This window comes from Salvelinus fontinalis, chromosome 22, assembly GCF_029448725.1.
Source record: "Salvelinus fontinalis isolate EN_2023a chromosome 22, ASM2944872v1, whole genome shotgun sequence".
In the NCBI taxonomy this organism is placed as follows: Eukaryota; Metazoa; Chordata; class Actinopteri; order Salmoniformes; family Salmonidae; genus Salvelinus; species Salvelinus fontinalis.
The window spans coordinates 28,554,029-28,577,286 of NC_074686.1; the positions used below are offsets into that span (position 1 = coordinate 28,554,029).

Sequence of the window (23,258 nt, forward strand, 5' to 3'; positions counted from 1 at the left end):
ATATGTATACAGAACAGAGGCTGTTAGAGATGGAGGGAGAGGGAAGGGAAGTGCGTAGAGCGACTGAATGAAGGGAAGAGATTAAAAGAGAATGAAGGAGAGGAGAGATGGATTGCGAGGAGAAGTGGATAGGAGTGTTGACGGGGGGGGGGGGTATGGGTTAGGAGAGAGATCAGTGAGGGGATTGAATGGGGGAAAGTGTAAAGTTGGGTTGAGATTACAAGTTGCTTCTGATTATTCAAAAATGTCTGCAGCCCCCATTGCCCCAAATCAGTCCCGAGCCTGGATTCAATCTGGACCATTAGAGAGCAAGACACATCCAGATGGGGACACCTGTGTGTCTGTGTGTGTGGCACGAACACACACACATATACGCACACACGCATACACGCACGCACGCACGCACGCACACACTTCGGTAAACGTCTCTTAAGGCTAAGCATCAACCTCTCCTCCTCTCAGAGGGGGACTATTGGACAGGCAGGACGGGGGGGGGGGGGGGGGGGGGTGGGGGGGGGTTAGGAATGTGGGGTCTGTCTCTGGTTCCTCACTCAGTGTCTGGAGGGTGTGTTTGTGGGAGTGTGCATGTGTGTGTGTTTGCGCGTGCATTAGTGTGTGTGTATGCCTCTGTTTGTGTGTGAGTGTGCGTGTTCATTACATCCTCCTGACAGCAGTCCCAAGGTGCACTGCTGCCTTGCCTATAACGCCCGGCGCATTCTGCTGTTGCAAGTTAAAACATAATAAAAGATTCTCCTCAGACTCAAGACTCCCTTCAGTAAGTCAGAGAGTGTGGAGACAGATACAACTCTGTGTGATTAAAGGACTTATTACAATGGAACGTCTCCTCATTGAGGGACGTGTACAAGCATTCTACTTCTGAAGCGTCATATTTTAACACAGAATTCTGTCGTTTCCTTTGACAAAGGTTGACACGAGACATAAAACAATTCCATTTCAAAAAGAGATGGTTGAGGCAGCACATTTATTTCAGGATGAAACAACATGAAAACAATGGCAGTTGTAATGACTAGCGATAGTGATCCTACTGAGGCTAAGGTCAATGCCTTGGCGATTATCATTCATTTAACAGATTCACATAACACTTTAGGTCAAGAGGGCATAATAGCTTAATTAATAGACCTGAAGATTAATGTTATTTTTCTCTCACCACCACACAGCCACCCACACACCCATACACCCATACACCCAACCACCATCCTCTGTTCATACACCCTACCCACCCTCCCCCTTCACACTTCAGTAACTCTCTTACTATAGCAGGGATGGGCAACTCCGGTCCTCAACGTCTGTCTGCTAGTGTCTGTTCTAACTCTCAGACCAGCATCTGTCTGCTAGTGTCTGTTCTAACTCTCAGACCAGCGTCTGTCTGCTAGTGTCTGTCTGCTAGTGTCTGTCTGCTAGTGTCTGTCTGCTAGTGTCTGTTCTAACTCTCAGACCAGCGTCTGTCTGCTAGTGTCTGTCTGCTAGTGTCTGTTCTAACTCTCAGACCAGTGTCTGTCTGCTAGTGTCTGTTCTAACTCTCAGACCAGCATCTGTCTGCTAGTGTCTGTTCTAACTCTCAGACCAGCATCTGTCTGCTAGTGTCTGTTCTAACTCTCAGACCAGCATCTGTCTGCTAGTGTCTGTCTGCTAGTGTCTGTTCTAACTCTCAGACCAGCATCTGTCTGCTAGTGTCTGTCTGCTAGTGTCTGTTCTAACTCTCAGACCAGCATCTGTCTGCTAGTGTCTGTCTGCTAGTGTCTGTCTGCTAGTGTCTGTTCTAACTCTCAGACCAGTGTCTGTCTGCTAGTGTCTGTTCTAACTCTCAGACCAGCATCTGTCTGCTAGTGTCTGTCTGCTAGTGTCTGTTCTAACTCTCAGACCAGTGTCTGTCTGCTAGTGTCTGTTCTAACTCTCAGACCAGCATCTGTCTGCTAGTGTCTGTTCTAACTCTCAGACCAGCATCTGTCTGCTAGTGTCTGTTCTAACTCTCAGACCAGCATCTGTCTGCTAGTGTCTGTCTGCTAGTGTCTGTTCTAACTCTCAGACCAGCATCTGTCTGCTAGTGTCTGTTCTAACTCTCAGACCAGTGTCTGTCTGCTAGTGTCTGTTCTAACTCTCAGACCAGTGTCTGTCTGCTAGTGTCTGTTCTAACTCTCAGACCAGCGTCTGTCTGCTAGTGTCTGTTCTAACTCTCAGACCAGCATCTGTCTGCTAGTGTCTGTTCTAACTCTCAGACCAGCATCTGTCTGCTAGTGTCTGTTCTAACTCTCAGACCAGCGTCTGTCTGCTAGTGTCTGTCTGCTAGTGTCTGTTCTAACTCTCAGACCAGCGTCTGTCTGCTAGTGTCTGTTCTAACTCTCAGACCAGCATCTGTCTGCTAGTGTCTGTTCTAACTCTCAGACCAGCATCTGTCTGCTAGTGTCTGTTCTAACTCTCAGACCAGCATCTGTCTGCTAGTGTCTGTCTGCTAGTGTCTGTTCTAACTCTCAGACCAGCGTCTGTCTGCTAGTGTCTGTCTGCTAGTGTCTGTTCTAACTCTCAGACCAGCGTCTGTCTGCTAGTGTCTGTTCTAACTCTCAGACCAGCATCTGTCTGCTAGTGTCTGTTCTAACTCTCAGACCAGCATCTGTCTGCTAGTGTCTGTTCTAACTCTCAGACCAGCATCTGTCTGCTAGTGTCTGTTCTAACTCTCAGACCAGCATCTGTCTGCTAGTGTCTGTCTGCTAGTGTCTGTTCTAACTCTCAGACCAGCGTCTGTCTGCTAGTGTCTGTTCTAACTCTCAGACCAGCATCTGTCTGCTAGTGTCTGTCTGCTAGTGTCTGTTCTAACTCTCAGACCAGCATCTGTCTGCTAGTGTCTGTCTGCTAGTGTCTGTTCTAACTCTCAGACCAGCATCTGTCTGCTAGTGTCTGTCTGCTAGTGTCTGTTCTAACTCTCAGACCAGTGTCTGTCTGCTAGTGTCTGTTCTAACTCTCAGACCAGCATCTGTCTGCTAGTGTCTGTTCTAACTCTCAGACCAGCATCTGTCTGCTAGTGTCTGTTCTAACTCTCAGACCAGCATCTGTCTGCTAGTGTCTGTCTGCTAGTGTCTGTTCTAACTCTCAGACCAGCATCTGTCTGCTAGTGTCTGTTCTAACTCTCAGACCAGTGTCTGTCTGCTAGTGTCTGTTCTAACTCTCAGACCAGTGTCTGTCTGCTAGTGTCTGTTCTAACTCTCAGACCAGCGTCTGTCTGCTAGTGTCTGTTCTAACTCTCAGACCAGCATCTGTCTGCTAGTGTCTGTTCTAACTCTCAGACCAGCATCTGTCTGCTAGTGTCTGTTCTAACTCTCAGACCAGCGTCTGTCTGCTAGTGTCTGTCTGCTAGTGTCTGTTCTAACTCTCAGACCAGCGTCTGTCTGCTAGTGTCTGTTCTAACTCTCAGACCAGCATCTGTCTGCTAGTGTCTGTTCTAACTCTCAGACCAGCATCTGTCTGCTAGTGTCTGTTCTAACTCTCAGACCAGCATCTGTCTGCTAGTGTCTGTCTGCTAGTGTCTGTTCTAACTCTCAGACCAGCGTCTGTCTGCTAGTGTCTGTCTGCTAGTGTCTGTTCTAACTCTCAGACCAGCGTCTGTCTGCTAGTGTCTGTTCTAACTCTCAGACCAGCATCTGTCTGCTAGTGTCTGTTCTAACTCTCAGACCAGCATCTGTCTGCTAGTGTCTGTTCTAACTCTCAGACCAGCATCTGTCTGCTAGTGTCTGTTCTAACTCTCAGACCAGCATCTGTCTGCTAGTGTCTGTCTGCTAGTGTCTGTTCTAACTCTCAGACCAGCGTCTGTCTGCTAGTGTCTGTTCTAACTCTCAGACCAGCATCTGTCTGCTAGTGTCTGTCTGCTAGTGTCTGTTCTAACTCTCAGACCAGCATCTGTCTGCTAGTGTCTGTCTGCTAGTGTCTGTTCTAACTCTCAGACCAGCATCTGTCTGCTAGTGTCTGTCTGCTAGTGTCTGTTCTAACTCTCAGACCAGCATCTGTCTGCTAGTGTCTGTCTGCTAGTGTCTGTTCTAACTCTCAGACCAGCGTCTGTCTGCTAGTGTCTGTCTGCTAGTGTCTGTTCTAACTCTCAGACCAGTGTCTGTCTGCTAGTGTCTGTTCTAACTCTCAGACCAGCGTCTGTCTGCTAGTGTCTGTTCTAACTCTCAGACCAGCATCTGTCTGCTAGTGTCTGTTCTAACTCTCAGACCAGCGTCTGTCTGCTAGTGTCTGTTCTAACTCTCAGACCAGCATCTGTCTGCTAGTGTCTGTTCTAACTCTCAGACCAGCATCTGTCTGCTAGTGTCTGTTCTAACTCTCAGACCAGCATCTGTCTGCTAGTGTCTGTTCTAACTCTCAGACCAGCGTCTGTCTGCTAGTGTCTGTCTGCTAGTGTCTGTCTGCTAGTGTCTGTCTGCTAGTGTCTGTTCTAACTCTCAGACCAGCGTCTGTCTGCTAGTGTCTGTCTGCTAGTGTCTGTTCTAACTCTCAGACCAGCATCTGTCTGCTAGTGTCTGTTCTAACTCTCAGACCAGCGTCTGTCTGCTAGTGTCTGTTCTAACTCTCAGACCAGCATCTGTCTGCTAGTGTCTGTCTGCTAGTGTCTGTTCTAACTCTCAGACCAGCGTCTGTCTGCTATTGTCTGTTCTAACTCTCAGACCAGCGTCTGTCTGCTAGTGTCTGTTCTAACTCTCAGACCAGCGTCTGTCTGCTAGTGTCTGTTCTAACTCTCAGACCAGCATCTGTCTGCTAGTGTCTGTTCTAACTCTCAGACCAGCATCTGTCTGCTAGTGTCTGTCTGCTAGTGTCTGTTCTAACTCTCAGACCAGCATCTGTCTGCTAGTGTCTGTCTGCTAGTGTCTGTTCTAACTCTCAGACCAGCGTCTGTCTGCTAGTGTCTGTCTGCTAGTGTCTGTTCTAACTCTCAGACCAGCGTCTGTCTGCTAGTGTCTGTTCTAACTCTCAGACCGGCGTCTGTCTGCTAGTGTCTGTCTGCTAGTGTCTGTTCTAACTCTCAGACCAGCATCTGTCTGCTAGTGTCTGTTCTAACTCTCAGACCAGCATCTGTCTGCTAGTGTCTGTTCTAACTCTCAGACCAGTGTCTGTCTGCTAGTGTCTGTTCTAACTCTCAGACCAGCATCTGTCTGCTAGTGTCTGTTCTAACTCTCAGACCAGTGTCTGTCTGCTAGTGTCTGTCTGCTAGTGTCTGTCTGCTAGTGTCTGTTCTAATTCTCAGACCAGCGTCTGTCTGCTAGTGTCTGTTCTAACTCTCAGACCAGCGTCTGTCTGCTAGTGTCTGTCTGCTAGTGTCTGTTCTAACTCTCAGACCAGCATCTGTCTGCTAGTGTCTGTTCTAACTCTCAGACCAGCATCTGTCTGCTAGTGTCTGTCTGCTAGTGTCTGTTCTAACTCTCAGACCAGCATCTGTCTGCTAGTGTCTGTTCTAACTCTCAGACCAGCGTCTGTCTGCTAGTGTCTGTCTGCTAGTGTCTGTCTGCTAGTGTCTGTTCTAACTCTCAGACCAGCATCTGTCTGCTAGTGTCTGTTCTAACTCTCAGACCAGCGTCTGTCTGCTAGTGTCTGTCTGCTAGTGTCTGTCTGCTAGTGTCTGTCTGCTAGTGTCTGTTCTAACTCTCAGACCAGCATCTGTCTGCTAGTGTCTGTTCTAACTCTCAGACCAGCGTCTGTCTGCTAGTGTCTGTCTGCTAGTGTCTGTTCTAACTCTCAGACCAGCGTCTGTCTACTAGTGTCTGTCTGCTAGTGTCTGTTCTAACTCTCAGACCAGCGTCTGTCTGCTAGTGTCTGTTCTAACTCTCAGACCAGCATCTGTCTGCTAGCGTCTGTCTGCTAGTGTCTGTCTGTTAGTGTCTGTTCTAACTCTCAGACCAGCATCTGTCTGCTAGTGTCTGTTCTAACTCTCAGACCAGCGTCTGTCTGCTAGTGTCTGTCTGCTAGTGTCTGTTCTAACTCTCAGACCAGCGTCTGTCTGCTAGTGTCTGTTATAACTCTCAGACCAGCGTCTGTCTGCTAGTGTCTGTCTGCTAGTGTCTGTTCTAACTCTCAGACCAGCATCTGTCTGCTAGTGCCTGTCTACTAGTGTCTGTTCTAACTCTCAGACCAGCATCTGTCTGCTAGTGTCTGTTCTAACTCTCAGACCAGCGTCTGTCTGCTAGTGTCTGTTCTAACTCTCAGACCAGCGTCTGTCTGCTAGTGTCTGTTCTAACTCTCAGACCAGCATCTGTCTGCTAGTGTCTGTTCTAACTCTCAGACCAGCATCAGTCTGCTAGTGTCTGTTCTAACTCTCAGACCAGCATCTGTCTGCTAGTGTCTGTCTGCTAGTGTCTGTTCTAACTCTCAGACCAGCGTCTGTCTGCTAGTGTCTGTTCTAACTCTCAGACAGGCATCTGTCTGCTAGTGTCTGTTCTAACTCTCAGACCAGCGTCTGTCTGCTAGTGTCTGTCTGCTAGTGTCTGTTCTAACTCTCAGACCAGCGTCTGTCTGCTAGTGTCTGTTCTAACTCTCAGACCAGCATCTGTCTGCTAGTGTCTGTTCTAACTCTCAGACCAGCATCTGTCTGCTAGTGTCTGTTCTAACTCTCAGACCAGTGTCTGTCTGCTAGTGTCTGTCTGCTAGTGTCTGTCTGCTAGTGTCTGTTCTAACTCTCAGACCAGCGTCTGTCTGCTAGTGTCTGTTCTAACTCTCAGACCAGCGTCTGTCTGCTAGTGTCTGTCTGCTAGTGTCTGTTCTAACTCTCAGACCAGCATCTGTCTGCTAGTGTCTGTTCTAACTCTCAGACCAGCATCTGTCTGCTAGTGTCTGTCTGCTAGTGTCTGTTCTAACTCTCAGACCAGTGTCTGTCTGCTAGTGTCTGTCTGCTAGTGTCTGTCTGCTAGTGTCTGTTCTAACTCTCAGACCAGCATCTGTCTGCTAGTGTCTGTTCTAACTCTCAGACCAGTGTCTGTCTGCTAGTGTCTGTCTGCTAGTGTCTGTCTGCTAGTGTCTGTTCTAACTCTCAGACCAGCGTCTGTCTGCTAGTGTCTGTCTGCTAGTGTCTGTCTGCTAGTGTCTGTTCTAACTCTCAGACCAGCATCTGTCTGCTAGTGTCTGTTCTAACTCTCAGACCAGTGTCTGTCTGCTAGTGTCTGTCTGCTAGTGTCTGTCTGCTAGTGTCTGTTCTAACTCTCAGACCAGTGTCTGTCTGCTAGTGTCTGTCTGCTAGTGTCTGTCTGCTAGTGTCTGTTCTAACTCTCAGACCAGCATCTGTCTGCTAGTGTCTGTTCTAACTCTCAGACCAGTGTCTGTCTGCTAGTGTCTGTCTGCTAGTGTCTGTCTGCTAGTGTCTGTTCTAACTCTCAGACCAGCATCTGTCTGCTAGTGTCTGTTCTAACTCTCAGACCAGCGTCTGTCTGCTAGTGTCTGTCTGCTAGTGTCTGTCTGCTAGTGTCTGTTCTAACTCTCAGACCAGCATCTGTCTGCTAGTGTCTGTTCTAACTCTCAGACCAGCGTCTGTCTGCTAGTGTCTGTCTGCTAGTGTCTGTCTGCTAGTGTCTGTCTGCTAGTGTCTGTTCTAACTCTCAGACCAGCATCTGTCTGCTAGTGTCTGTTCTAACTCTCAGACCAGCGTCTGTCTGCTAGTGTCTGTCTGCTAGTGTCTGTTCTAACTCTCAGACCAGCGTCTGTCTACTAGTGTCTGTCTGCTAGTGTCTGTTCTAACTCTCAGACCAGCGTCTGTCTGCTAGTGTCTGTCTGTTAGTGTCTGTTCTAACTCTCAGACCAGCATCTGTCTGCTAGTGTCTGTTCTAACTCTCAGACCAGCGTCTGTCTGCTAGTGTCTGTCTGCTAGTGTCTGTTCTAACTCTCAGACCAGCGTCTGTCTGCTAGTGTCTGTCTGCTAGTGTCTGTTCTAACTCTCAGACCAGCATCTGTCTGCTAGTGTCTGTCTGCTAGTGTCTGTTCTAACTCTCAGACCAGCGTCTGTCTGCTAGTGTCTGTTCTAACTCTCAGACCAGCGTCTGTCTGCTAGTGTCTGTTCTAACTCTCAGACCAGCATCTGTCTGCTAGTGTCTGTTCTAACTCTCAGACCAGCATCAGTCTGCTAGTGTCTGTTCTAACTCTCAGACCAGCATCTGTCTGCTAGTGTCTGTCTGCTAGTGTCTGTTCTAACTCTCAGACCAGCGTCTGTCTGCTAGTGTCTGTCTGCTAGTGTCTGTTCTAACTCTCAGACCAGCGTCTGTCTGCTAGTGTCTGTTCTAACTCTCAGACAGGCGTCTGTCTGCTAGTGTCTGTTCTAACTCTCAGACCAGCGTCTGTCTGCTAGTGTCTGTCTGCTAGTGTCTGTTTTAACTCTCAGACCAGCGTCTGTCTGCTAGTGTCTGTTCTAACTCTCAGACCAGCGTCTGTCTGCTAGTGTCTGTCTGCTAGTGTCTGTCTGCTAGTGTCTGTTCTAACTCTCAGACCAGCATCTGTCTGCTAGTGTCTGTCTGCTAGTGTCTGTTCTAACTCTCAGACAGGCGTCTGTCTGCTAGTGTCTGTTCTAACTCTCAGACCAGCGTCTGTCTGCTAGTGTCTGTTCTAACTCTCAGACCAGCGTCTGTCTGCTAGTGTCTGTTCTAACTCTCAGACCAGCGTCTGTCTGCTAGTGTCTGTTCTAACTCTCAGACCAGCATCTGTCTGCTAGTGTCTGTTCTAACTCTCAGACCAGCATCTGTCTGCTAGTGTCTGTTCTAACTCTCAGACCAGCATCTGTCTGCTAGTGTCTGTCTGCCAGTGTCTGTTCTAACTCTCAGACCAGCGTCTGTCTGCTAGTGTCTGTTCTAACTCTCAGACCAGCGTCTGTCTGCTAGTGTCTGTTCTAACTCTCAGACCAGCGTCTGTCTGCTAGTGTCTGTTCTAACTCTCAGACCAGCATCTGTCTGCTAGTGTCTGTCTGCTAGTGTCTGTTCTAACTCTCAGACCAGCATCTGTCTGCTAGTGTCTGTCTGCTAGTGTCTGTTCTAACTCTCAGACCAGTGTCTGTCTGCTAGTGTCTGTTCTAACTCTCAGACCAGCGTCTGTCTGCTAGTGTCTGTTCTAACTCTCAGACCAGCGTCTGTCTGCTAGTGTCTGTTCTAACTCTCAGACCAGCATCTGTCTGCTAGTGTCTGTCTGCTAGTGTCTGTTCTAACTCTCAGACCAGCGTCTGTCTGCTAGTGTCTGTCTGCTAGTGTCTGTTCTAACTCTCAGACCAGCATCTGTCTGCTAGTGTCTGTCTGCTAGTGTCTGTTCTAACTCTCAGACCAGCGTCTGTCTGCTAGTGTCTGTCTGCTAGTGTCTGTTCTAACTCTCAGACCAGCGTCTGTCTGCTAGTGTCTATCTGCTAGTGTCTGTTCTAACTCTCAGACCAGCGTCTGTCTGCTAGTGTCTGTCTGTTAGTGTCTGTTCTAACTCTCAGACCAGCATCTGTCTGCTAGTGTCTGTCTGCTAGTGTCTGTTCTAACTCTCAGACCAGCATCTGTCTGCTAGTGTCTGTCTGCTAGTGTCTGTTCTAACTCTCAGACCAGCATCTGTCTGCTAGTGTCTGTCTGCTAGTGTCTGTCTGCTAGTGTCTGTCTGCTAGTGTCTGTTCTAACTCTCAGACCAGCGTCTGTCTGCTAGTGTCTGTTCTAACTCTCAGACCAGCGTCTGTCTGCTAGTGTCTGTCTGCTAGTGTCTGTTCTAACTCTCAGACCAGCGTCTGTCTGCTAGTGTCTGTCTGCTAGTGTCTGTTCTAACTCTCAGACCAGCGTCTGTCTGCTAGTGTCTGTTCTAACTCTCAGACCAGCGTCTGTCTGCTAGTGTCTGTTCTAACTCTCAGACCAGTGTCTGTCTGCTAGTGTCTGTTCTAACTCTCAGACCAGCATCTGTCTGCTAGTGTCTGTTCTAACTCTCAGACCAGCGTCTGTCTGCTAGTGTCTGTCTGCTAGTGTCTGTTCTAACTCTCTGACCAGCGTCTGTCTGCTAGTGTCTGTTCTAACTCTCAGACCAGCGTCTGTCTGCTAGTGTCTGTTCTAACTCTCAGACCAGCGTCTGTCTGCTAGTGTCTGTCTGCTAGTGTCTGTTCTAACTCTCAGACCAGCATCTGTCTGCTAGTGTCTGTCTGCTAGTGTCTGTCTGCTAGTGTCTGTTCTAACTCTCAGACCTGTGTCTGTCTGCTAGTGTCTGTTCTAACTCTCAGACCAGCATCTGTCTGCTAGTGTCTGTTCTAACTCTCAGACCAGCATCTGTCTGCTAGTGTCTGTTCTAACTCTCAGACCAGCATCTGTCTGCTAGTGTCTGTCTGCTAGTGTCTGTTCTAACTCTCAGACCAGCGTCTGTCTGCTAGTGTCTGTTCTAACTCTCAGACCAGCGTCTGTCTGCTAGTGTCTGTTCTAACTCTCAGACCAGCGTCTGTCTGCTAGTGTCTGTTCTAACTCTCAGACCAGCATCTGTCTGCTAGTGTCTGTCTGCTAGTGTCTGTTCTAACTCTCAGACCAGCGTCTGTCTGCTAGTGTCTGTTCTAACTCTCAGACCAGCGTCTGTCTGCTAGTGTCTGTCTGCTAGTGTCTGTTCTAACTCTCAGACCAGCGTCTGTCTGCTAGTGTCTGTTCTAACTCTCAGACCAGCGTCTGTCTGCTAGTGTCTGTTCTAACTCTCAGACCAGCGTCTGTCTGCTAGTGTCTGTTCTAACTCTCAGACCAGCATCTGTCTGCTAGTGTCTGTTCTAACTCTCAGACCAGCGTCTGTCTGCTAGTGTCTGTTCTAACTCTCAGACCAGCGTCTGTCTGCTAGTGTCTGTTCTAACTCTCAGACCAGCGTCTGTCTGCTAGTGTCTGTTCTAACTCTCAGACCAGCATCTGTCTGCTAGTGTCTGTTCTAACTCTCAGACCAGCATCTGTCTGCTAGTGTCTGTCTGCTAGTGTCTGTTCTAACTCTCAGACCAGTGTCTGTCTGCTAGTGTCTGTCTGCTAGTGTCTGTTCTAACTCTCAGACCAGCATCTGTCTGCTAGTGTCTGTTCTAACTCTCAGACCAGCATCTGTCTGCTAGTGTCTGTTCTAACTCTCAGACCAGCGTCTGTCTGCTAGTGTCTGTCTGCTAGTGTCTGTTCTAACTCTCTGACCAGCGTCTGTCTGCTAGTGTCTGTTCTAACTCTCAGACCAGCGTCTGTCTGCTAGTGTCTGTTCTAACTCTCAGACCAGCGTCTGTCTGCTAGTGTCTGTTCTAACTCTCAGACCAGCATCTGTCTGCTAGTGTCTGTTCTAACTCTCAGACCAGCATCTGTCTGCTAGTGTCTGTCTACTAGTGTCTGTTCTAACTCTCAGACCAGCGTCTGTCTACTAGTGTCTGTTTTAGATTGGGGAAACAGGTGTGTCACTGTGAGCAATTTGTCACGTTAATGGCTCAATTAAGCTCCAAGCAACAAGAGAAAGGTTAGCATCCCAAATGACACCCTATTCCCTATATAGTGCACTACTTAGTATAGTACACTACTACTTTGACCAGAGTCCTCAGGGTGAATAGGGTGCCATTTGGGATACAGCTGGAATCAGCAGACACTCAGGCCCCTGATGATGGGAGTTGCCCAACCCTTAACAACATTATCTGCTGTGTTAGTTTCTACTCTCATACACTATCCACAGTGACCTAGACCCCCATCCTCACCCTCATAATTATTAATTACCTTGATTCCGTGTCTTGTTTTGACAAGACAACAACTTTTCCCTGCCATCGGAGTAGCCCAAATTCACATAGTTATCGGTAAAAGTGTATTCCAAATATTCCTTGTCTTACTCTTACCAGACAACAACTTTATCCTGGCCTAACTTACATCACCACTGTCTAAACCAGGGTTGCATTCACTAGAAACCAAAATTATAGAAAACTGACCTAAATGAGGGGGGACTACCTGAACGTGCCAAAACGTTTTGCTACGGTTTTCCCTAATGAATGCGACCCTGTATTCTTTATCTTTGATTCCACCAGACAGCAACTTCATCCTGGCTAATGCCCAGGTGTCCAAGGCCCAAGGCTTCCCTATTGTCTACTGTTCAGATGGCTTCTGTGAGCTCACAGGCTTCTCCCGCACTGAAGTCATGCAGAAGAGCTGTGCCTGTAAGTTCCTTTACGGCCCAGAAAGCAGCGAGACTATCATCCTCAGCATCGACGAAGCCCTGGACGAACGCAAGGAGTTCAAGGAAGAGATCATGTTCTACAAGAAGACAGGTAAGGAAAGGTGTGTGTGTTGAAGTCTGCTACAATTGGACTCCACTACTCATCTCCTTCTGCACTGATCTGCAGAGCTTACTATGAATATACTCACACTTGTTCAGTCCTTTCACATCAATATTTTAGCAGCAACATCAATATGTCTGAATCACTTACATACCACCATCAAGATTAGTTGCTCGGATACTATTCAGGCAAAGGTTACTTGGACACTTATTTAACATGTGCATTAAGGTCTAATAACATGTGGAAATATTACAGAATGGACCTTTAAGTGATGGGCAGTGGGCATTTCCTGGTTGCTATTTCTGCAGTGTTCCTATTTAGACCAGTATAGATGGATGGAGGGAGAGAGGGAGGGAAGGAAGGAAGGAGGGAGGGAGGGAAGGAAGGAAGGAAGGAAGGAAGGAAGGGAGGGAGGGAGGGAGGGAGGGAGGGAGGGAGGGAGAGAGGGAGGGAGGGAGGGCCCTGCGGTCATTACTTAACACTCATTACTTAACACACACATGAAACTTTAATAACACTCAGATCGGGTGGCAGCTCTCTCTCTCTCTCTCTCTCTATTTCTCTCTGTCTGTCTCCCTTTCTCGCTCTCTTTATTTCTCTCTCTCCCCTCATTACCTTCTCAGATTCTCCCCATTCTCTTGCTTACTTTCCCTCTCATTCTATCTTTCATTCCCTCTAAACTGAATCATGAAAGGTGGAATAGTAAATGTAGGTTTCCCTCTGTCTTTGCCTGTGAGAGGGAGTGCTGCAACTGTTCATACACAACCAGAGGCAGGGTTTTCTGTGTGTTTCATGGAGAAGATCTCTCTCTTAGGGAGAAACAGAGACAATTGTGATTGAGACATTACCAGCAGGGAGATTTAGAAGAGAGAGAGAGAGAGAGAGAGAGAGAGAGAGAGAGAGAGAGAGAGAGAGAGAGAGAGAGAGAGAGAGAGAGAGAGAGAGAGAGAGAGAGAGAGAGAGAGAGAGAGAGAGAGAGAGAGAGAGAGAGAGAGAGAGAGAGAGAGAGACAGAGAGAGAGGAGAGAGAGAGAGAGAGAGAGAGAGAGAGAGAGAGAGAGAGAGAGAGAGAGAGAGAGAGAGCTCAGCAGGAATCTCATTTTACATACTACATACAGTACATGCTATTCATACTACATACTGTACATTACATACTATTCATATTTCATACAGTACATTACATACTATTCATACTACATACTGTACATTACATACTATTCATACTACATACTGTACATTTCATACTATTCATACTACATACAGTTCATGACATACTATTCATACTACATACTGTACATTTCATACTATTCATACTATATACTGTACATTACATACTATTCATACTACATACTGTACATTACATACTATTCATACTATATACTGTACATTACATACTATTCATACTACATACTGTACATTACATACTATTCATACTATATACTGTACATTACATACTATTCATATTACATACTGTACATTACATACTATTCATACTATATACTGTACATTACATACTATTCATACTACATACAGTACTTTACATACTGTTCATATTACATACAGACCCTTTTCTCTGTATATATCAACGATCTCGCTCTTGCTGCGGGTGATTCCCTGATCCACCTCTACGCAGACGACGCCATTCTTTATACATCTGGCCCTTCTTTGGACACTGTGTTAACTGACCTCCAAACAAGCCATACAACACTCCTTCTGTGGCCTCCAACTGCTCTTAAACGCTAGTAAAACCAAATGCATGCTTTTCAACCGTTCGCTGCCCGCACCCGCCCGCTAGCATCACTACTCTGGACGGTTCTGACTTAGAATATGTGGACAACTACAAATACCTAGGTGTCTGGCTAGACTGTAAACTAACCTTCCAGACTTATATTAAACACCTCTAATCCAAAATTAAATCTAGAATCGGCTTCCTATTTCACAACAAAGCTTCCTTCACTCACGCCGCCAAACATACCCTCATAAAACTGAATATCCTGGGGCCTCCCGGGTGGGGCAGTGGTCTAGGGCACTGCATCGCAGTGCTAACAAAATAGCTTCCAATACTCTACTCAGCAAACTGGATGCAGTCTATCACAGTGCCATCCGTTTTGTCACCAAAGCCCCTTATACTACCCACCACTGCGACTTGTATGCTCTAATCGGCTGGCCCTCGCTACATATTCGTTGCCAGACCCACTGGCTCCAGGTCATCTATGTCTTTGCTAGGTAAAGCCCCGCCTTATCTCAGCTCACTGGTCACGATAACAACATTCACCCGTAGCACGCACTCCAGCAGGTATATCTATATCTCATATGGTCATCCCCAAAGCCAACACCTCTGTTGGCTGCCTTTCCTCCCAGTTCTCTGCTGCCAGTGCCTGGAACGAATTGCAAAAATTGCTGAAGCTGGAGACTTATATTTCCCTCACTAACTTTAAACATCAGCTATCTGAGCAGCTAACCGATCACTGCAGCTGCACATAGCCCATCTGTAAATAGCCCACCCAATCTACCTACCTCATCCCCATATTGTTTTTATTGACTTTTCTGCTCTTTTGCACACCAGTATTTCTACTTGCACATCACCATCTGCTCATCTCATTAATCACTCCAGTGTTAATTTGCTAAATTCTAATTACCTGCTACTATGGCCTATTTATTGGCTTACCTCCTCACGCCTTTTGCAAACACTGTATATAGACTTTCTTTTTTTCTATTGTGTTATTGACTGTACACTTGTTTACTCCATGTGTAACTCTGTGTTGTTGTTTGTGTCGCACTGCTTTGCTTTATCTTGGCCAGGTCGCAGTTGTAAATGAGAACTTGTTCTCAACTAGCCTACCTGGTTATTAAATAAAGGTGAAATAAAATAAAAAATAAAAATGAATACAGTACATTACACACTATTGATGCTACATACAGTACATCACATACTATTCATGCTACATACAGTACATTACATACTATTCATACTACATACAGTTCATTACATACTATTCATACTACATACTGTACATTTCATACTATTCATACTATATACTGTACATTACATACTATTCATACTACATACTGTACATTACATACTATTCATACTACATACAGTACATTACATACTATTCATGCTTTATACCGTTCATTACATACTATTCATACTACATACAGTACATTACATACTATTCTTAACAGAGAGCACGTTCATACAGTCTCCAAACCACACAGACTAACATATTTATACACTTACACACTACACACATATACAATATTCACCTCAATTTCTCATATTTACCATTATTTACCAAGATTGCATCATTCTTACAGAGATCCCCTGACTTAGATATTGGTTTATTTAATAATAATATGCCTTGATTTGTAATGTGATTATAATGTGTTTTGTCCGTATTAGATGTGATTATAACATGTGTTGTGCAGCGTATGGTACAACGTTTTGAAGCTCGGAATCTGTACTTTACATAAAAAGTCTTAAAAAAACTTCCAAAAACAGTAGATCAACGAATCAGATGTCGAGCCTTATTTCAGATGATTGGTCACATGTACAGTAGCATGTCCATGCTGTAGTGTGGCTCTGGGGTGAAGTTTCCCTTAGGTGCAGCTTCCCCCAAGCCTAACCTTATCCATTACTGGGGAAAATGCTAAACTGACTCAAGATCAGCATCTAGGGGCAACTTCACCCTACTCCACTGTATGCGTATCATGTGTATAGCGTGTGTGTGTCTGTCTACTGCAGCGTCGTTGTTCTGGTGCCTGCTGGAAATTGTCCCCATTAAGAATGAGAAGGGAGACGTGGTGCTCTTCCTGGCTTCATATAAAGACATCAGTGACACCAAGGCCAAGGCCATGCCAGAGGACAGGCGAGAAGGTCAGTGTGTGTGTGTGTGTGTGTGTGTGTGTGTGTGTGTGTGTGTGTGTGTGTGTGTGTGTGGGTGCACATGCATGCGTGGTGCTTGCGCGTGTGTGTTCCTCATCTCCTCCCCTCATGGCTCGGTGTCTAATTACTTTCATTACTGTACATTACAACAAAACAACAAACAAAAACATGGTTTATTTTTATTCACGTAATGATATACTTTTTACACAAAGAAAAAGCCTGATGCTGCACATGCTTTTAGGAGAGATAAAAGCGGGGAGTAATAACTGGATTGTACATGTTATTCTATATTGCATCTGCATGTTCATTCTTCAACAATTAGCATTGTAAATGTTGTCAGCATCGGTACTGAGCTAACAGAAAACACAGCTCTGCAGAAGTGTCTGTTTTTGTCAGTATTGTAAAAACAATACACAAATCATCTCAATCCAGGCAAGGGAAACCCATTTTAACACACACACGCACACACACACACGCACACACACACGCACCCACCCACGCACACACACACACGCACACGCACACGCACACACACACACACACACACACACACACACACACACACACACACACACACACACACAATTGGACATTGTTGGACAATGTGTGCCGAACAGGGGACCCCAATCTCTGTTTCGTCAACAACCCCTCCCTCCCTCCCTCCCTCCCTCCCTCCCTTGTTCCCACCTTCGCATTTGTCTCTCTTTCCCCATCTCTCCCTACCTACCTCTCTGTCCCTCTCCCTCTCCCCATCTCTCCCTACCTTCCTCTTTGTCCCTCCCTCCAACTGCTCTTAAACGCTAGTAAAACCAAATGCATGCTTTTCAACTGTTCGCTACCCGCACCCGCCCGCTGCCTGCACCCGCCCGCTAGCATCACTACTCTGGACGGTTCTGACTTAGAATATGTGGACAACTATAAATACCTAGGTGTCTGGCTAGACTGTAAACTCTCCTTCCAGACTTATATTAAACATCTCCAATCCAAAATTAAATCTAGAATCGGCTTCCTATTTCACAACAAAGCTTCCTTCACTCACGCCGCCAAACATACCCTCATAAAACTGAATATCCTGGGGCCTCCCGGGTGGCGCAGTGGTCTAGGGCACTGCATCGCAGTGCTAACTGCGCCACCAGAGTCTCTGGGTTCGCCCCCAGGCTCTGTCGCAGCCGGCCGCGACCGGGAGGTCCGTGGGGCGACGCACAATTGGGCTAGCGTCGTCCGGGTTAGGGAGGGTTTGGCCGGTAGGAATTTCCTTGTCTCATCGCGCTCCAGCGACTCCTGTGGCGGGCTGGGCGCAGTGTGCACTAACCAAGGGGGCCAGGTGTACGGTGTTTCCTCCGACACATTGGTGCGGCTGGCTTCCGGGTTGGAGGCGCGCTGTGTTAAAGAAGCAGTGCGGCTTGGTTGGGTTGTGCCTCGGAGGACGCATGGCTTTCGACCTTCGTCTCTGTAGCGATGAGACAAGATAGTAATTACTAGCGATTGGATACCACGAAAAGTGGGGAGAAAAGGGGATAAAAATAAAAAAACTGACTATCCTACCGATCCTCGACTTCGGCGATGTCATTTACAAAATAGCTTCCAATACTCTACTCAGCAAACTGGATGCAGTCTATCACAGTGCCATCCGTTTTGTCATCAACAACCCCTCCCTCCCTCCCTCCCTCCCTCCCTCCCTCCCTCCCTAACTCTCTGTCCCTTTCCCCCTCCCCCTCTCTCCCTACCTACCTCTCTGTCCCTCCCTCCCCCATCTCTCCCTACCTACCTCTCTGTCCCTCTCCCCCTCCCCATCTCTCCCTACCTACCTCTCTGTCCCTCCCTCCCCCATCTCTCCCTACCTACCTCTCTGTCCCTCCCTCCCTGCCTCCCAATCTCTCCCTACCTACCTCTCTGTCCCTCCCACCCTACCCATCTCTCCCTACCTACCTTTCTGTCCCTCCCTCCCTCCCCATCTCTCCCTGCCTACCTCTCTGTCCCTCCCTCCCTACCCATCTCTCCCTACCTACCTTTGTGTCCCTCCCTCCCCATCTCTCCCTACCTACCTCTCTGTCCCTCTCCCTCTCCCCATCTCTTCCTACCTACCTCTTTGTCCTTCCTTCCTTCCCTCCCCCCTCCCTCCCTCCCCATCTCTCCCTACCTACCTCTATATCCTTCCCTCCCAATCTTTCCCTACCTACCTCTCTGTCCCTCCCTCCATATTTCTCCCTATATAGCTCTCTGTCCCCTCACATCTCTTCCTACCTACCTCTCTGTCCCTCCCTCCCTATCTTCTCTCCCTGTTTCCCTGTTCCCTTCTCCCCCTGTTTCCCTGTTCCACCTTTATCTCTCACTTTCTCTTTCTCTTTCCATCTCTACTCTTCATACTGCCTCCTCTAGCATCCCTCTCACTTTCCACCTCTTCTTTCTGTACCTCCTCCTCTCTCCCCCTCACTCTTTCCATCTCTTCTGTCAGTACCGCCTCCTCTTTCCCCCTCTCTCTTTCCATCTCCTCTTTCCATACCTCCTCCTCTCTCTGTCTCTCTCTTTCCATATTTTCTGTTTGTACCTCCTCCTCTCTCCCCCTTTCTCATACCATCTCTCCTGTCCGTACCTGCTCCTCTGTCTCCCTCTCTCTTTACATCTCTTCTTTCCATACCTCATCCTCTCTCATGCAATCTCTGGGTTTGAACACCACCCTGTGCAACTGGGTCCTAGACTTCTTGATGGGCCTACCCCATGTGGTGAAGGTGAAGGGAACAACACCTTCGCCACGCTGATCCTCAACACAGAGGCCCCACAGGGGTGTGTGCTCAGCCCCCTCCTGTACTCCCTATTCACGCACGTCTCCAACTCAATCATCAAGTTTGTTGACAACACAACACTTGACAGCAGGAGACAGCAGAGAGAGCACGCCCCCCATCCACATCGATGGGGCCGCAGTAGAAAGGGTCAAAAGCTTCAAGTTCCTAGTCACGCACATCACTGAGGATCTGAAATGGTCCCTTCACACCGATAGCCCAACAGCACCTCTTCAACCTCTGGAGGCTGAAGAAATTTGTCTTGGTGCCCAAGACCCTCAGGAACATCTACATATGCACCATCGAGAGCATTCTGTCGGGCTGTATCACCGCCTGGTACGGCAACTACACTGGCTGCAACCCCAGGGCTCTCCAGAGGGTGGTGTGGTCAGCCCAACGCATCATTGGGGGCACATTGCCTGCCCTCCAGGACATCTATAGCACCCGGTGTCACAGCAAGGCCAAGAAGGGCTCCCGAGTGGCACTGCACACTGCCCTATCCCATCTGGAAATGAGGAATACCTATGTAAGCATTTCAGTTCTAGAGGTGTCACTACTGACCCTGATTCAATCCCGGGCTGTATCTCAACTGGTCGTGATCGGGAGTCCCATAGGGCGGGGCACAATTGCCCCAGCGTTGTCTGAGTTAGGGGAGGGTTTTGCCGGGTTAGGCCGCCATTGTAAAATAAGAATTTCTTCTTAACTGACTTTCCTACTTAAATAAAGGTTCAATCAAATAAAAGATCATCAAGGTCCTCAGCCACGGCCTGTTTAACCTGCTGCCATTTAGAAGGCGGAGACAATACAAGTGCATTAAATCTGGGACCGAGACTGATAAACAGCTTCAAACACCAGGCCATCAGACTGTTAAACAGCCATCAAATCAAATCAAATGTATTTCTATAGCCCTTCTTACATCAGCTGATATATCAAAGTGCTGTACAGAAACTCAGCCTAAAACCCCAAACAGCAAGCAATGCAGGTGTAGAAACACGGTGGCTAGGAAAAACTCCTAAAGGAATGCCAAAACCTAGGAAGAAATCTAGAGAGGAACCAGGCTATGAGGGGTGGCCAGTCCTCTTCTGGCTGTGCTGGGTGGAGATTATAACAGAACATGGCCAAGATGTTCAAATGTTCATAAATGACCAGCATGGTCAAATAATAGTAATCACAGTGAACAGGTCAGGGTTCCATAGCCGCAGGCAGAACAGTTGAAACTGGAGCAGCAGCACAGCCAGGTGGACTGGGGACAACAAGGAGTCATCATGCCAGGTAGTCCTGAGGCATGGTCCTAGGGCTCATGTCCTCCTAGAGAGAGAAAAAAAGAAAGACAGAATTAGAGAGAGCATACTTAAATTCACACAGGACACCGGATAAGACAGGAGAAATATTCCAGATATAACAGACTGACCCTAGCCCCCCGACACATAAACTACTGCAGCATAAATACTGGAGGCTGAGAAAGGAGCGGTCATGAGACACTGTGGCCCCATCCGATGATACCTCCGGACAGGGCCAAACAGGTAGGATATGACCCCACCCACTTTGCCAAAGCACAGCCCCCACACCACTAAAGGGATATCGTCAACCACCAACTTACCATCCTGATACAAGGCCAAGTATAGCCTACAAAGATCTCCGCCACGGCACAACCCAAGGGGGGGCGCCAACCCAGACAGGAAGACCATGTCAGTGACTCAACGCACTCAAGTGACGCACCCCTCCTAGGGACAGCGTGGAAGAGCACCAGTAAGCCAGTAACTGAGCCCCTGTAATAGGGTTAGAGGCAGAGAATCCCAGTAGAGAGAGGGGAACCGGCCAGGCAGAGACAGCAAGGGCGGTTCGTTGCTCCAGTGCCTTTCCGTTCACCTTCACACTCCTGGGCCAGACTACACTCAATCATAGGACCCACTGAAGAGATGAGTCTTCAATTAAGACTTAAAGGTTGAGACCGAATCTGAGTCTCTCACATGGGTAGGCAGACCATTCCATAAAAATGGAGCTCTATAGGAGAAAGCCCTGCCTCCAGCTATTTGCTTCGAAATCCTAGGGGCAATTGGAGGCCTGCGTCTTGTGACCGTAGTGTTTGTGTAGGTATGTACGGAAAGATAGGTAGGAGCAAGCCCATGTAATGCTTTGTAGGTTAGCAGTGAAACCTTGTAATCACTAGCCAACTTCTGCCCAAATACCCTACGCTGAACCTTAGAGATTGTCACTAGCCGGCTAGCACCCAGTACTCTACCCTGCACCTTAGAGATTGTCACTAGCCGGCTAGCACCCAGTACTCTACCCTGCACCTTAGAGATTGTCACTAGCCGGCTAGCACCCAGTACTCTACCCTGCACCTTAGAGATTGTCATCCCTATGGTGAAACATGGTGGCGGCAGCATCATGCTGTGGGGATTTTTTTCAGCCGCAGTGACTGGGAGACTAGTCAGGATCTAGGGAAAGATGAGCGAAGCAAAGTACAGAGAGATCCTTGATGTAAACCTGCTCCAGAGGTTTACAACCTCAGACTGGGGTGAAGGTTCACCTTCCAACAGGACAACGACCCTATGCAGACATCCAAGACAATGCAGGAGTGGCTTTGGAGCAAGTCTATGAATGTCCTTGAGTGGCCCAGCCAGAGCCTGGACTTGAACCTGGTCAAACATCACTGGAGAGACCTGAAAATAGCTGTACAGCGACGCTCCCCATCCAACCTGACAGAGCTTGAGAGGATCTGCAGAGAAGAATGGGAGAAATAGGTGTGCCAAGCTTGTAGCGTCACACCCAATACGACTTGATGCTGTAATTGCTGCCAAAGGTGCTTCAACAAAGCACTGAGTGAAGGGTCTGAATACTTATGTAAATGTAATATTTCAGTTTTTTTATTTGATAAATTTGCTCAAATTTCAAAGCAACGGACTTTGCTTTGTCATTATGGGGTATTGTGTTTAGATTGATGAGGGATAAAAATTATTTAATCAATTTTAGAATAAGGCTTTAACGTAACAAAATGTGGAAAAAGTGAAGGGGTCTGAATACTTTCCAAATGCGCTGTATGCATATACTGTATTCTAGTTAAGGCTCATCCTATATAACTACTGCTGTACATACCTTTTCTATTTGTATACTGTCCGTACTGTCTGTACACACCGTCACATACATATATATGTATATGTATTCAGGACTATGACATTTCTCATTCTGATTTCTTAATTTCTTATTCTTTTTAGTTTTTACTTTTGGATGATGTGCGTATTGTTATTTTGTTACTAGATATTAATGTATGGATTATGTGCGTATTGTTATTTTGTTACTAGATATTAATGTATGGATTATGTGCGTATTGTTATTTTGTTACTAGATATTGCTGCGTTGTTGGAGCTAGAAACATAAGCATTTCAAAGCACTTACGATAACATCTGCAAATCTGTGTACAAACTGTGATTTAATTTTATACGTATTCATTGTCACTGTAACCAGTGTTGGATATTAAACATTTCATCCAAACATAATCATTTCCTCCTATTTCTTTCCTCAGTTTTCTATGAGATTTCCTAGGGGGCCATGTGGTTGTACAATAATACTGTGTGTGTGTGTGTGTGTGTGTGTGTGTGTGTGTGTGTGTGTGTGTGTGTGTGTGTGTGTGTGTGTGTGTGTGTGTGTGTGTGTGTGTGTGTGTGTGTGTGTGTGTGTGTGTAGAGTGCCGACGAGGACGGGTGAAGACTGGTTCTTCATTCAGCTCTACTCGTCTGCGGAGCAGTACTGTACTCTACCACATCTCTGGTCACCTCCACAGCAAAGACAACAAGAAGAAGAAGAGCAAGATCAAACTCAACAAGGTAAAACACACCTTAAATGACTCACCCTAACAACAAACACTACACACCCTAACAACAAACATTACACACCCTAACAACAAACATTACACACCCTAACAACCAACACTACACACAATAACAACAAACATTACACCCCATAACAACAAACTCTACACACCCTAACAACTAACATTACACACCCTAACAACTAACATTATACACCATAATAACCAACACTACACACCATAACAACCAACACTACACACCCTAACAACAAACATTACACACCCTAACAACCCACACTACACAGCCTAACAACAAACATTACACACCATAACAACAAACATTACACACCCTAACAACAAACATTATACACCATAATAACCAACTCTACACACCCTAACAACAAACACTACACACCCTAACAACAAACATTACACACCCTAACAACAAACATTACACACCCTAACAACCAACACTACACACAATAACAACAAACATTACACACCATAACAACAAACTCTACACACCATAACAACCAACACC

General features: G+C 47.0%; 1 protein-coding gene across 1 annotated transcript in view; it reads left to right on the forward strand.

Moving 5' to 3' along the window:
- LOC129820144 (potassium voltage-gated channel subfamily H member 8-like) overlaps window positions 1-23,258 on the forward strand; it is a 91,173-nt gene that overhangs the window by 9,594 nt on the left and 58,321 nt on the right. Inside the window, exons 2-4 of the mRNA XM_055877067.1 lie at window positions 11,993-12,232; window positions 15,986-16,117; window positions 22,594-22,733. Of these exons, the coding sequence (XP_055733042.1) occupies window positions 11,993-12,232; window positions 15,986-16,117; window positions 22,594-22,733 (512 nt within the window). The remainder of the gene's footprint in view (window positions 1-11,992; window positions 12,233-15,985; window positions 16,118-22,593; window positions 22,734-23,258) is intronic.